At 47.9% G+C, this 15,424-nt stretch overlaps 1 protein-coding gene across 1 annotated transcript in view; it reads right to left on the bottom strand.

Annotated features, from left to right (window-relative positions):
• Nucleotides 1-15,424, bottom strand: part of ACAP3 (ArfGAP with coiled-coil, ankyrin repeat and PH domains 3) — a 149,283-nt gene that overhangs the window by 61,707 nt on the left and 72,152 nt on the right. Inside the window, exons 2-4 of the mRNA XM_090023669.1 lie at nucleotides 15,181-15,238; nucleotides 8,694-8,813; nucleotides 7,673-7,726 (exon numbers count right to left, since the gene is read on the bottom strand). Of these exons, the coding sequence (XP_089879795.1) occupies nucleotides 7,673-7,726; nucleotides 8,694-8,813; nucleotides 15,181-15,238 (232 nt within the window). The remainder of the gene's footprint in view (nucleotides 1-7,672; nucleotides 7,727-8,693; nucleotides 8,814-15,180; nucleotides 15,239-15,424) is intronic.

Below are 15,424 nucleotides of genomic sequence, written 5' to 3'. Positions count from 1 at the left end.
ATGCTTTTCCCAACGGTAGCAGGAGAATATGCTGGCTGCTTAAGTTCCCTGCTGCCAAATGCAAAGGAAGCCCCATGTCCACAGACCGAATCAAAAGGCCCCAGGGGCCGGATCTGGCTTAGGGATTCGTATACTTCTCTGGGGCAGATGGAAGCCAGGGAGAGGGATAGCAAGGGGGCATTGCACAGCAGCTTCAGGTGCCATCGGGCAAGCATCACATGCCTACTGGCCTGAGCATGGACCAGCACAGATGGGAACAAATGGAGAGGGAATAAGGGAAAGACCAATCCAGGCCAGCTCCAAAGCCACTCCATGCACTTCCCCGCATGACACTGAGCAATGACACACTCCATCGATGGCATTCAGGAGAGATGCCACAGACTAGCAAGGAGTCATTCGTTGGCTGAGCAGTGACTCTCAGGACTGTGGTTATGGGTCAGGCTGCCTGGGTCTTCCCTGAACCTTGCAGGCAGAGAGGAGCCAGGCCCTGCCGTAGCAGAGGAGCAGTGCCTCAAAGGAGGGGATGAGTGCCCAGAAGCCTTGCAGCTCTCCACAGCCTAAACCCAAAAGGTAAGCTTGGCCTCTGGCCACACTAAAGAGCAGGACCATGGCTGGCAGCTGACAGGGTAGCATCTGTTTGCAGACAAGCAAGGAGCACGTCCAGCATGAAAGGACTCGGCAAACCATAGTCCAAATTAATTCATGCTGGTGTTTTTGGAGGGAAGGGGCAGGGGGAACCACAAGGGCCTGGAGCAAAATTCCAGTTTGTGCCAGAGGGTAAAAGAAAATTGTTCATCTCCTGCAAGCTGCATGGAAAGGGAGCTGCGGGGCTTCAGCTGCCCAGGATGCCACCCCTCGCTCTATTGCTCTGCTGCAGGTGCAGGTAACTTACTTCCTTGCGCTGGGTCATGAAGACCCAACCAGAGGAGGAGCACAGGGGAAGCAGAGAAGTGACTTCAGCAACTAGAAAGGTAGACGACTCCGTGTAAGGACATAACTCCAGCCAGTGCAGCCTCCCATTGTGCTCCAGAGACTCGTCCAGCATGGACTGGACAGGGGGATTTATGTAGGACATAGGTGGGATACAGACCTTCAGCATCCAGCAGGTGAAATCAGTGCCAGATTATGACATGCTGAGGACCTAAGCTATGTCCATCTTAAGAGGCCCCAATACAATAAAAATAAAAAAAAAAACCCCACCAAAAATGGATTTTCATAAAATTTTAAGATGAATTATTGTTATTTCTGCACAAATTTATGAACTCGGTAAGAATAACAACTGTGGAGCCATGTAGATTTATATTTTTGTCATATTAGAATGAAGTTGTCCAGATTTTTTTTTTTCCTTATTTAGAGGCCCCTCGTATTGTAAGGCCCAAAGCTGTAGTTTAAGTAGCATAAGCCTAAATCTGACCCTGGGTGAAGTGACATGATTTGGGAATCAAATGCCAAGATTCTTCCCCAAAGAAGGGCCTCAAGACTTGGCTGAAAGCTGTTCACACTGTAAAGAGAAGATACAATTTCCCACGCAAGTTCATTAGGAGCCATGTACCTAACTACCCCCGAGTGCCCTGGAAAATCTGCCCCTAAGCTCCTGAGGGGCACAAGTTACAGTCGGTCCATTCACAGAGAAGACCCAGTTAAATGCAGTGCACTAGCTGAAGGATGCATTGATCCTAATAAGGATACAACATAAAATAAACTGTTCTAAAATCCTATCCCCTGCAGCCTTTGATCTCCCTTTGGGGAATGGCGCAGCACTGTCCTAGCACAAGAGAAGGGGAGTCTCATCAGACTTTTCCGGCAGCGGGGTGGAAAACACCTCCTCTAATTACTGACCTGTAATGCTTCCTTCCTGGAGGTGCTGAAGTTTTCCCATGAGGGTGCTTGGGGTGGGGGATCCTTTGTAATGGAGATCTTTTCTCCATTTCTACTGTGGACCTCCTAACAGAGCCCAAGTGTCATCAAAGGGCCAAAGTACACATGAATCAGACCTTTGGACTGACATTAGAAGGAAGAAGTGGGCAGGCTGCATGATCCTAAAAATGATTTCTGCCATGGGAAGGGGTGAGCCGACCACCCCGGAGGAGCAAATTCCCTCCGTATCCATACTATGGGAAGCTGCAGTGAAAGAATCAGGCTCACCACCATCTTGTCTTGGGCCTGTCTTAGAGGAGACCCACTGACCAAGTCAGTCTTTGGCTTCTCGGCTGAGACCGCCAGCGAGAACAAGAGCTGCAGCATGCCTCAAGATGTCAGCATTGCAGCACGAGTGGGAACCAGTGCTACAGCCCACGGTGCAGTTGAGCTTTGTATTTCGTGGCTTGAAGCATACATTTCTAGAAGGAATGTCTTGGAAAGCCTATTGTTTAGGATTTTGGAAGGTTATTCTCTCCAGAGCAGGCAGTGAAATTAGTCTCCCTGCCATATTGCTGGCATGTTACAGAAACACTTCCTCTGGGCTGCTGAGAGCAATCACCATTCCCTGCAAACTCAGCCAAAGCCAACAAGCCTGGATGAAGAATGATGAGTTCAAGGTATCTCAGACCCTGACCTTATCCTTTATTATCAAGGCCATTGTATCTTCTTGTCTTGCCTTCTCTTCTATGCTCTCTAAAAAAAAAACAAACACACTCTCCATAAACAGTCGCCCACGTGAGCCACACTTGGTGGTCAGCACATCCGGCCTGCGGCATGCCACACACCACCCCCACCGACCCACGCTGTGTTCCTGGTTCCCCACAGGCAACAATCTGTATCCAGGAGGGTCAAGCAAGAATGCCACCAGCTACTCCCTGCTTCCTCTTCCACTTTTCCAAATCAGCTGGTATCAAGGCTGGAGGAGACGGATTGCTTCCTACGCAGCGTGTGGCTTTGATCAATGCAAGGCTGCTCTTTGCACCATATTTTCCTAGTGCTCAGCTAAGTAGGTTGACTGTGGTTGAGGCTTTGGGATTCCTCTGGAGAGCGGGGTTTTTTTTCCATGGAACAAGCTTGTTTTCTCATACGGTGCCTTCCTTGAACTCCACCCGGCAGCAAGGCCCAAATTCTCCTTCCATTTACACTGGTGCAATCCCACAGAAAGAAGCACGGTTGTACTGGTAGAGGCCAGCGCAGAATTTGGTTCCTAGCTTTTCTATATGGATTAAGCCTGTTGCCCTTGCTCTCCCCACCCCTCTGCTCTTAACCCCACCCTACCATCCCCTTTATTTTGGGAAAAACTGATTAAGTAAGATGTTCCTGTTTCTCCGAGTCCTTACCTGGCCTCTGTCAGTACAGCACCAGAGCACATCAGCATCATTAATGTACATATCTAGGCAACACTCACTCCAAATTAACTCCATTTTACAGATATGGAAACTGACGCTTAGCAACAAAAAGGGACTGGACTGCGATCACAGTGGAGGACAATGGTGAAAGGGAGAGCTGATCCCTCATCACCTTGATCCCAGCTCAGTGCCTTAACCACAAGATGCTGCTTTTGCTCCTATATCCCTTTGGGTCAGCATTTTTCCCCGTTGCTTATGTCCCATATAAAAGCTGGAATGCTTTGAAGCTCCAGCTTGCTAGTCCTCCCCATTCATTAAAGCATCTCCTATGTGGATTTTGCAGAGTTGGCCTAGATGCAGGGATCCCTTCCAGGCCAATACTCCAGCAATAAAGTTAAGAACAAGCTCTTCCAACTGTTTTTAGGGATTCTTCCTTCTTTTCAACTTGTTCCAGTTGTACATACTGTCCTGGACACATGCCTGGAGTAAGCACTGATTGCTGCTTCAGAGCTGACATCTTTGCACATAGATGAACCGAGATATTCATACACATACACACACACACACACACACACACACACACACAGAGACAGCAGCAGAATCACTAAAAATAACTGTAAATTGTACAGGCACCATGGCCAACTCAAAATGCTACAGTCACTCCAAAGACATTTCCTGCAGAAGGCTCTCAAGCTGAAGCACAGTCTAGGGATGACTGATGTGCTCCAAAGCACGTGGAAAGCCAGTGTTCAGACAAGGGTTTTCCCTTGTGCATGCAGCTGGTGAAAGTGAGATTCTGGCATTTCAGAAAAGCATGCTCCCAGGCAGTTGGGAATTTGGGAAGCACTCCTGGCAGGACAGTGAAGGCTCCAAGGGAAAGGGTTGGACTACAAGAAGCACCACAAAGTTATAAAGATGGCCCTTCCGTACTCTTCACCCCTGCCACTGTTAGAGTGGATAAAGTGGACCTCTGGGGTGTAACCCTGGAGAGCTAAGGTAAACCACAGTTTTAAGAAAACCCTGCACATCTCACCTACTCATTAACAAAAGACCCTTTCCAGCTTTACACAAGTCAAAACTGTGGGGGGGGTTTCAGATTCAGCCCTGCACCCACCAATGCTCCCACTGAATTAACGCTCATTAGCAAGAGTGCACTAATCAATGCATAGACGCGCCCAGGGTAAAGAAAACAAGGAACCCTTTGGTCTCAGAATCCAGCCCTCCCCTGCACTACTGCATGATCTGAAAAATTCCCACTTCTACCACACTGCCAAAGTATCTTGTCTACTGGTAAAGGAAAGACACTAAGACAGTGACTCTGCTATGCAGCGATCCACGGCCAAAGCAGAGACCAAGATCATCCAGGTGCCTAGTGATTCGGGTGCTTCCACGTATGGAAGCTTGAACTGAGACTCCTTACAGGGGCCTGAGTTTTCAGAGGGTGGGTGCTCAGCATTGCCAAGAACCAGGCCCCAACACAGGGTCTCAAGTTGGAAAAACAGAGGCACTAGTCACACTGGGGGATCTTGGCCCAGACTAGCTAATGAAACTAAAATGGAGCAGCAATTTTCCACAACAAGGACTGAGACCTTGTTCGGTCCTCCAGCATATGGATGTGACCATCACTGGAGCCTGGGTGGACCTCAGGGGAAAGCCTGCGCCTAACGGTTGGTGCAAAGTAGAAGATGGAAAGACTCAAAGCCTGGGCCTGTTCTGACCAAAGAGGAGCTTAGCTCATGCTGCCAGTCAGCTGGGCTAAATGCAGCTCTCACTGCAAGCTGTAGTTCCCTCTCCTCTCTGCCACATCCTCTGTGGTTGCTACACTGGTTTTAATTAGCCAGTCTCCTCTGAGGTTGCATATTTGGCACTTGTAGCTTAGTAAATTGCATGTTATTAAATATTACTAGGATGTTGCAACCTTCTGTGGGCACAAGGCAGGCAACTGGATCCTGTGCCTCTACCAGAACACAGGCCTTTGTCTTTGGTCCTCATTCTTTGCCTGCTCTCACACATGCACGCGCACTTGTCGCTCTTTCTTTTGCACACACGCCCCTCTTGCTGTCTGTGGCGTGCATCAATCACTGTCTTTCTCTGGCTCATTCTGCCCTAAAAAGTTTTGCCAGCACATCTGTGCTGGTTGGGAGTGCGATATTATTTTCTTTTCTTTCAACAGACTTTGCTGTGCTAGCAGAAAGCAGTTATACTGGAGGGGGAAAAAATCTTTGGCTGGTATAGGTTATGCAGTTGCTTTGCTGGCAACACTTTTATATGCAGATAGTCTCTCTCATGCACAATGTCTCTTATCCAAGTATTCCCTTTCCCTCGCTCTCATATCCCTACAAACTCTTACCCCTTCTCTCTCATGTTACATGCAGACACAAGCCAGGTCTGCACAACAAATGGAGGCCAGCATAATTATATTTATTGGTCACTGGTGTAATGCGGATTGACGTGCGATCTGTACGGCTGTGCTGGCTTCATCGCTTAGTGTAGACAGAGTTATGCACAAGTTTCATATTCCAAGTTGCAGCCACATTAGGAACACTTTGGATAGTGTACCAGGTGAGACAGCTGTATCAGGAAAGGCTCCCAAGTATAGACCTGACCTCAGCCGTCTCTTCCCAACCCCTTTTTACCCTCTCTCTCACATGCACTCACACTCAGATGGTTTTATTCAGCCCTTCACTGCTGGCTTTCTGCATCATGTGTTTTAACCTCCTCCCCATGGCATGTCCTATGAGGAACTAACTCTCCCAACCTGCTTCCCAAAGAATAAAATGGACTCATTGCTGCTTTGCCCTCCACCCAATACAGTTAACCTGAGTCCTGAAAGCACACATCATCCTCTTTCTAACATAAAGTGACAGGAGCACTGTGGGATAAAACTGGGTCACTCCAGTACTGGCACCCTGAAGCTTTCTTCGGTTTAAAACATTTGAATCGATTATGAGCTTCTGTGCTTAAAATATTGTAGGGCTGGCTCAGAACCAGAAGCACCTTTGTACTTTGCAAGGGCCATAAATACTCTGCCCATGTGTCTGGTCTGGAGAAGACAGCAGGATCTCTCTACGGAAGAGCTCTGGTACCGAGATTCAGCGTGGTTAGGGGATCAGCCTGCTCCTAGGCATTTCCTTCCATCTTATGGCAGCATTAATATAGTCCGCTTTATCCATCTGGGGTCCCTGCTTTGGAGTTGCATTTAAATGGACTCTCAAGCACAGTGCAAAGCTCCAAAGCACATTCTGCTTTGGGAACAGCCAAGCGACTCTCCAAGTCATTCTGCTGGCTGGGGAAGAGCTACATCCTGATGGGAAACCAGTGTGTCCTGGCCTTGCTCTCTCCATCTGGAATCCATGAGGGGCTCTGAAAGTGAGCAGCATCAGGGCTGGGGGTCCTTCAGGACCCCATCTGTTCCTGCACTGGCCTCACAAGGTGCCTCCAGTACAATCACAAAAGAAGAATGATTCATCTGCACCACAGGACTATGCACGTTTGCTCTTTCCGTTTAGGGACGAATGTTCTAGCTCTTCCCCTGACACTGGTTTTATGACCTTGACCCTCTGGCGGCTGCAAGTCCGCAGTGAAAGCTTTGAAATGTCAAGCAAGGATGAGAAATGTGCCCTGCGTTCTCTCCTCTGCTCCCTGACGCGCTGCTGGCTGCCCCAGACACCACAGAGGGCCGCAGCTGCCTTGAACCATTCTCAGACCATGCATAGCTTTGGTGGCTGGAATGGGCAATGCACAGCGGATGCTTCATCAGATGCATCCTGCTATGGAAGCTAAGGAGCCTTACAACAAAGAGAGTGGGGAGAGCAAAGCTGTAGCACCCAGTACCTGGAAAGGTGCTGAAAGCATCTTCTTCACATCACCGTGCAGAGCATTAAAGTCCTGTGTGTTTGGCTGAAGACATTAGGACAAGTCCTGCCCTCGGAGACCCACACCCAACCCCACTCACTAATATCATGCATACGGTCCTCTACAAGCCACATGGCGACACCTGTAGTGGACCCCCATGGGCCACAGCAGTCACGCAAGCCGATATAAATCCACAGATCGATGTACCCATGCAGCCCACTGCACTGACTGATGCACACAGTGCGTGACTGCTGGCCATTGTGCATATGCAGTAATCCCACTGACTAACAGAGGCAGAACTTGGCCTACTGGACACCTCCCAGAAAGGGGAGAACCTCTTACACATGACAGGAACCTCTCTCTCACATCTGCTGCCAAGAAAGCAGAAAATGGGACCTTTTCAAGAAAACTCTCCTAGACCCACTGTGGTGTCATTGCTGCCTGACTGAACACCAGCAGATCATCACGTAGCCTCTAAAGAACAAGGTAAGACCATTACAGGTTCGCCCCCAGCATGCAAAGAACATGAGAGTAAGATGGCACCTTACCATGTGATAGTTAATCATTTCCTGCAGGCTGTCTCCAAATTTGTCAAGGCACTCCTGTGAAAGAAGCAAGCAGGCGGTTAATGGAGCAGCTGCCCTTCTTCCCCTCCTCTTTCCAGTTTAGTGCTGAGCACAGCACCCCCCTGGTTATTGCTTTTGCACGACAGTTCTACATGTTTCCTAAATAACTAATGCTCGCCGACCCAGATTCAAAGGACCTTGTCTGCATTCTGGCTTCTTAAAAGCACAGTTCCCCTTGCAAACCTTTTAGCGATGAAAAAAAAAAAAAATCAGGGGATTTTTCTTCCAGACACTGAATCTGCCCTGTGTGGGACTAAGATGACGCATAGGTTTTAAGCAAATCTGAGCAGGCATAAACTTCACCCCCAAGGATTTGATATTCAGAATATCTAGACCATACATAGCATCTGAAGAGCCAGCAGTGAAATGGTTCTCATGGATTTATGGGAGATTTTGATACGATTTATGACCCCAAATGGTGCTAAGAGTTGATCTGATTTCCCTGCTTTTGATGGGGAAAGTGTTATCATATTGCTGCAATGATCTCCAAGCACTTTGCAAATATTAATTTAACCTCACAGCCATTTCCTTTTCAGTGGCCCCTCCAGGAAGTGAACCCATTTCACTCAGAAAGATAAGCTGAGTCACATGGAGCCCCCCCCCCACTACGTCTTCCCTTTTCAGGGCTTTAGAATGAGTCTGGCAATGGTAAGCAGGACAAAAATGTTCAAAGTCCTGCTTCTCAATTCTGCCACTCCATTCCCTAGAAACATGCAAGTACAGGCTTAAAGGTACCAACCTAATAAATAACAGCCTAAAGTACCATTTCACGCTGTAAAGCATCCCTCTAGCAATGGGGGCTGCTAGCCTCTCTTGGAAAACATTTGCATTCGCTCAGATTAAAGCCAGTTTCCAGAAATACCCCTCCCGTCTTTAATGCCATTCTCTCGTGCGTTGTCCATCTCTCAACAAGTTTGCTGCCCACCACCCCAAAGAGACTCACTGAAATCATTTCGTCCTTCTTGCATTGCTGAGACAGGTCTCGGACCCCGCTGACAAAGTGTTTGTTGGTGGTGATGTAGGCTTTCCCAGCCTCAATCATTCCACTGCATAGCTTCACCAGCTGCAGAGAGAAGGGGAGGGAGAGATGTGAGTGGGGACAGTCGTACAGAGTTGGGCAAAGCATTTGCAAGCAAAGTGGACTTGCAAGTAAGATTGCAGACTCAGGCTTGCTGCTTGTGGTAAGAGCAAGGTTTGAACCCAGGACTCCTTCTGCAGCTAAAAGCAAAAGCAAATACAGCTTGAGGCAGGTTAGCAGATCTACTGACTGGCAGCAGTAGATATGGGTTGCTCCAAGTGCGTGACTCACCCACTGGAGAGAAATAAAAATCCCCAAGACAAATTGACACCAGAAAACCTCCCCTGAAGCATCTTGCAAATTTTAGCCTGGACTATTCTTAGCCTGAAAATTCAAACTGAAGTCTCATTCTTTGCTGTCTTCAAGAAAGGCACAGACGTTCAAACAGGGACCAGAACATAATACTCACATGACTTCAGTGAGTAAGCCTGTAGCATGAGCAGGGGAGGATGTCTGGGCCCAGATTCAAGGCTCAGCCAGGCAGTGCTACCAACTTAGCACTCTCGTTGCTCTGTGCAATGCTATTTGGGGGTTCCTACTGACTAAGCGCCTGCATTAAGGACCCCATGTCCATTTTCTACCCTAAATACTTGGCTATTGTCTGCTGACATTTCTGCCATTGCAACACGCAGCATTTTTTTGAGGTTTGCCTGGCCAATTCCTGCCCTGTGGTGCCACAGGTGGGTGCATGCTGCTTCTTTGAATGACTCCCTTGCCACTGCAGACAGCACAGGTCCTTGGGGGTGCACAAGGACAGTGAGACAACGCCAATTTACCCCCAGTCAGGATCTGGCCCTCATGAGTGCAAAGTGAAGCTTGGAACCATGCCCCACGTGCCACGGCCAAGGTGTTTGGTTGAGGAGGGCTGCAGAGCCAAGGGGTGCCCTACTCTGAGAACAGGGGGCATTGCAGGGTCTATGAAGCTGTCACACAGCAGCTGCTCAGGAAAGGAAGGGGAGGCTCCTTATTGCATTGTCAGGCATGGAAGGAGCCCCCACCAGTAACAGGGAACTCTAACCAGGCTGTCACAAGCCAGGAGGGGCCCTTAAGAGCATCTTATGCCTCCACTCCCACCTGTGCCTGCTTGGCTTCTCAGAGCCATGCCATCAGGACACAGCAAGGCCTGCTTAGGGCAAGTTTGAGGGCTTGGTGCCTACTTGGGGTGGCTGTGTGCAGAGAAGAGCTTGGTTGGGGATATCTGAGGACAGCTCAGAGCTTGCAGAGCAGCTTACCCAGCTTTGGGTGCTCCTGGCTAGTACTTGTAGCAGGGGCAGGTAGGGTAGCTGCCTGACGATGTAATACAGAAACCTTGCATCTGAAGTGCAGGACTTAGCAGGTATTCAGGTTGCAGCCATATTGGTCTAGAGGCAAAAGGAATCAGAACTCATGGTAGATGGGATCTCTTTTATTAGACCAACTACATTTTTGCAAAATAATAATTTCTTTTTTGCAAAAATTTAGTTGGACTTAGCAGGGGAACTGCAATTCCTGGCAGCAGTGAGAAGCAGCCCCCGACACCCAGGGAAAAGCCTGAACTGTTGCACAGCCCCTAAGGATTTGGGACTTTCCTTGCTTTGGAAGGAGTGGGTTTTTTTGATCTGGCCAAACAGCCTGCCCAGCAAAGCTCTCTTGGGATGCGATTACATGCCTGATGATGAAGCAGCAAAATGCACCCTGGCACTTGACTGGAAGGCGAGTAGCTGCAGCTGTGTGTTTGCAGGTAACTTGTACTCTGGAAGCACTTCGTTGATGCTAATCAGCCCCCAGGCCCATGTGTCAGAGCTCACCTGCATGCGATTTGTCCTGAGTGTTACCCAGCAGCTGGGTGCTTCATGCATAGCATACAAAGGAACAAGGGTGGAGGTGGTGAGATTCTACAGTCCTGATGAACCATAACCTCTGAGGCAGTGGACTGAAGCTGGTTTTAAACCTGCATAATGTGCCTACAACCAGGCACTGGGATTCCTGTCAATTTGGGAGGATGCTAGCTCTTGCTTTCCTGGTCACATGCATGTGTTACAGTGGCTGAAAGGACTCTTGAAAGCTGTGTCTGCACGGTGTATGACTTAACATTTGCTTGGTGGGCTTTAGAAGGTCCTTGCTCCAGGGAAGCTGGGGCTCAGCAACTTTAAAAACAAGTACGCGACTCGTTATGCTGGAGAACCACGTACCCCAAACCCACTTCTGTTCCTGCTTATATCCAGCACATGCTGTAATAATTCAGTTGAAGCCCAGGGTGCTACTTGAGCAGTCTGACAGCAAGAATGAGGCCACTTCCTTGCTCCAGGAGCAAGTCTTGAACCACAATAGCCAGCTTCTGTAGGCTGTTTCTTGCTGGGAACCCCCCTCCTTGAGGTCCATTTGTCCTAATTCAGTTACAGGAAGCATGTCCAGCCCCCAAGAGCCACCCACGTGCACCGCAGACCCCTGAGCACACCTAGACTAACTGCTTGCTGACTACAGCATTCATCTAAGCATGTTTTAGACCTTTTCACCCTAGGACTGCTTTTCTGCTTACGGCCAAAGCTCCTGACGGAAAGCAGGAAAGAGATCAAAAGAACTCATGGATTCTCTTTGTCATTTTAGAACCACAGCCCAAAGCAACTTTCCTACCATGCACAGTTTGGGCTGCTCAAAAAAAAGAAAGGGGGGGGGGGAGGGGAGGAGGGAAGTATTCATTTCCTAGTGTCATAGATGTTAGGGGCTGGAAGGGACTTTACAGATCATTGGGTCCAGCCCCCCGGCACTAGGGAAGAAAAGACACCTGGGATCAGATGACCTCGGCAAAGTGGGTGTCTGTCAAGATGCTTTTTGAAGATCAGCGGGGTGACAAAGTTGGGGTTATTCAGAATGTTTTACTGCAGTTCAGGGCTTTCTGGCAACATGAAAAAAAAAAATCAAAACTGTGGACAAGCATTTTGGAAATTAAGAAATTGTCACTTGTTTGTGTAATGATTATAAAGTCATTTTTGTCTAATCCTAATGAGAGAGATGTATTCCTTTATTTATTGACCAATTCTCCCCTTAGCCCCTGGGGTGAGAGCAGATCTCCCCAGCTGTCTCCAACAGACAGCTTCTGAATCCAGTTCTTGTACTTCTCTCATTCTGTTGTTCACAAAGTTTTAGCAGAACAGGCTAGCAGGCTCGTACTGCTCCATCCAACACCAAAGATAGAAAACAAACTGATCCAGCTTCTATTGCATCTGGAGCCCAGACGGACTCAAGGAGCTTTCAACAGATCCTTTGGAAAGGAAATCCAGCTTTCTCTGCAACGTGGCGGTTTCTAAAATACCTCCTTGTGCGCACACATGCACAGCCAAGGCTGTGTTGCTAGTAGCTGAGGGCCACGCAACCTGAGCACACTCTGAAATCGCATTCCCTCGCTTTGGAAAGACTCCTGAAATACTAGAAAGCTTGGGCACCGCTGGTAGGAAATCAGTCTGCAACAGCTGGAGGCTAACCTGAGGTCAGCCTATGTGAGCGAAGGAAGCATCTGTATTTAAACTGCATTAGAAATAACTGCTTCTGCCTCTAACTGGAGAAAGCAATTAAAAACTGAAAAACCCACCAAACCACAGGAAGTTCAGAGAGTTCAATATTCAGTCTTAAGAGCCAGGTTCTGACTCCCATGTTTACACTGAACACTAGTACCTTATTCCATAATTTTTCCCTGAGAGGAAGACTGCAACTGTAGGCTGAGCACTGAACTAGAGTAAGGAAACGCAGGTTCAGTTTCTGATTCAGATGCAGATGTCTGATGTTACCTAGGACAAAGCACTTGAGCGGACACAGGTGTGTTCTCAGGATATCTCCACTGATGACTATAAAACATGCAAACACCATAAGGGCATGTGCAAATCTAGACAGAGTGCTGCGCTACGTAACAACGACCAAATCTTGCTGAAATTGAGAGGCGAGTCCAAAAAGAAGTGAAGAGAAATGGCTTTGAAGTTCAATGACCCTTCAGATCCAAGTCAACCTCATCTGTCCTGATGCCAAGCTTGTATTTCTGATCTTGTTGCATAGTTGGCCGAAAATATGCACGGAGTATTTAACTGTTTAACTCAGTCCCCGGTAACTGCTCTGGGCCTGATCTTGGTGCTAGTGAAGGGTTCCAGATGGGCAGTCCAAGAAACTAAATTCCCGTATCCACAGTGGCAGTAGCACTTCCATTAAGACAAGCTTTCCCCATGCTAGGCAGCTAATGTGCTTTGATCCCGTCTCTGAAAAACCAACTTGAATGGTTCGTCTGAGCCTCTCTGGGGGGTCACCAACACATGAAGACACCTGTCCCGAGAACTCAAGACTAAAACCATCCATTCATTTCCTACAGGCTGCTGACCTCCAAGAACTTGTGGCTTAAACCAGGCCACCTTCCCCATCCTGTGCCGGATTTCCCTTTCCATCTAACAGCATGCAGTCTCTGCTAAGAATTCAATAGTTTCTCGGCTTCCTCCACCACGTTTCTGTCCGTCTGTTCTCATTCAGAAACATCTTGGCTGGTGTCTCAGATATTTGAGGGGAGTAGGGTGGGAAAACAGCCTTCCATCAGTAAGCCTCTTGACTGAGATCCAAGCCTCTTTCAGCACTTCTCTCCCTGCCCCCTACTCCGAAGTGCATGGATATTACAAACCATATTTTTTCCTGATGGAAGGTTTTGCATTGCTAATTGCCGACAGAGACCTCATCAAGTCCTGTAGTAGCACAGATGGATAGATAGTTGGAAATCTTAAAGTGACAGGGTCAAGAGACACAGACTAGACTTGTTTTTTTTCTGCATCTATTTGTTACATCCAGGGAATTCTTTGTGGTACGTACATGAAGGTGTTTTTGCTATGCTTCTCTATCAAATGCTGGTCCCAGCATCCAGGAAAAAAAATAGTAGGCACAGTCTGGCCCAGTAAACCAATTGTGCACGTGGAGTGTAATACCAGTGCAGTACGCTAGTGTATTACAGATCTGAGTTACATAAACATAGCCCTAAATTACAAAGCCATGTGAACATAAAGTGGGGGAAAATTGGTAACAAACTTCAGAGTCTGGCTTCCAGTGGGGGAGGTCTAGCTTGTGCTAAGCTAGCAGCCTGGGAGTCTGGCCACTCGGCTTTAGCTCCTTTATAATTATATCCAGCACAGGATCGTGGTATATGTACCCACACTGACTTCCTCACTTATACAGACATACTACTAATGAGCATTTGTGTAGTGCTTTTCACCCACAAGTCTCAAAGCATTCACGATTATCAAGCTGGGCTTGATAAAAGTACCTATGAAGCAGGTATCTTAAATTTACTTATGGAAGAAAAAGTGGTATGGAGAGGTATGTGCATGTCAGGCTTTGTTAGGAGAGATAAGAACAGAACCAGGAGTCGTGAATCACAGTCCTTGCCTCAAAACACTGGACAACACAAGCCCCCTCAAAAAAGGGAATTTCGGGGGGGGGGGGGTGACTGTTAATACAGCAAGTGGACTTAAGGAATTTGCTACAGTGAAAACAAAAATCAATAAGATACTATTAAAAAACAATTCCCAAATGAATCCCATCCCTGGCACCAAACCTGACCCAAAACTGCCCATATATATGCAAGGAGCAAGGTTTGTTTGATGACTTCTTCTACTGAGCCAATCTTACAGCTGGAACAAATGACAAGCAACCTTTGGGCATGCTATGCCCTTCCTCAGGTCTAGGGAACAGATGCAGCCACCTTTCCCATACTTGAGGAACAGCATTTTGTGACCAAAAGCTTGTCTGACATCTTCTCCCAACTATATGATTGCTTGGTCCGGTAAAAGAGTTCATTCATCTCTTTCTGCATTTTCCCTGGACCATCACAATCACAAACCACCAGACATGGCAGTTACCATTGGAGACTGACCCTTCCACAAGAGTGGCTCTATTTGAGGCCTCGACAATGAGAAGGATCCCATTGCGGTAGATCACTGAGTAGATACGTAGCAAGAGATGGTCCCTGCCTTGATTGCTCTAGGGGGGAGGGAAGAGGGGCAAAATTACTCACTCATCATCATACAGCAAGTCACTAACAGCTGGAAATCTCCAGGGGTTCAGTCTGGCACAGCAGCTACACAGCCACACTTCCATGCTAAGAAGAGCTTCATTCACTTGCACTAAAGAACAGCTAAATTTGGCTATCACCAGGTTGCACTGATTGGGGCAGCCAGTAGAAGGAGGACACGATCATATGTACTATGCCAGTATATTACACAGTGGTTTCCTGACTTTCTAAGCACAGTCCCTTTCTGAACAAGCTGGTGGGGCCATATTGTCAAACCAAAGGCTTATCCTTCGTCCACCTAAATGCAGTCCCTTCCCACCCCAAGCCGCTGCATCTTACCTTGTCAAGCTTTGCTTCTATCTCCACCACATCTGTTTCCACTTCATCTATGGTTGCCCTGTAGTAACAACAACAAAAAGGAAGAATTAGCTGTTTTCCTAAATGCAGCAGATGCCCAGGGAAGCTGAATGGTTTGTAAGAGGCAAAGAGCAGAAAGGGAGGAGTTGGGGGAAATACGGACAGGAATCAACATCTTGTTTCCTACCCAGAGACTGCAGTATAAGTGGAGAGCTCACATTTTGAG

This window comes from Crocodylus siamensis, chromosome 12 (genome assembly GCF_052110815.1).
Source record: "Crocodylus siamensis isolate JL-2025a chromosome 12, ASM5211081v1, whole genome shotgun sequence".
Lineage (NCBI taxonomy): Eukaryota > Metazoa > Chordata > Crocodylia > Crocodylidae > Crocodylus > Crocodylus siamensis.
Note: the sequence above shows the minus strand (reverse complement) of the source record. Positions and strands in the feature narration are given on the sequence as shown.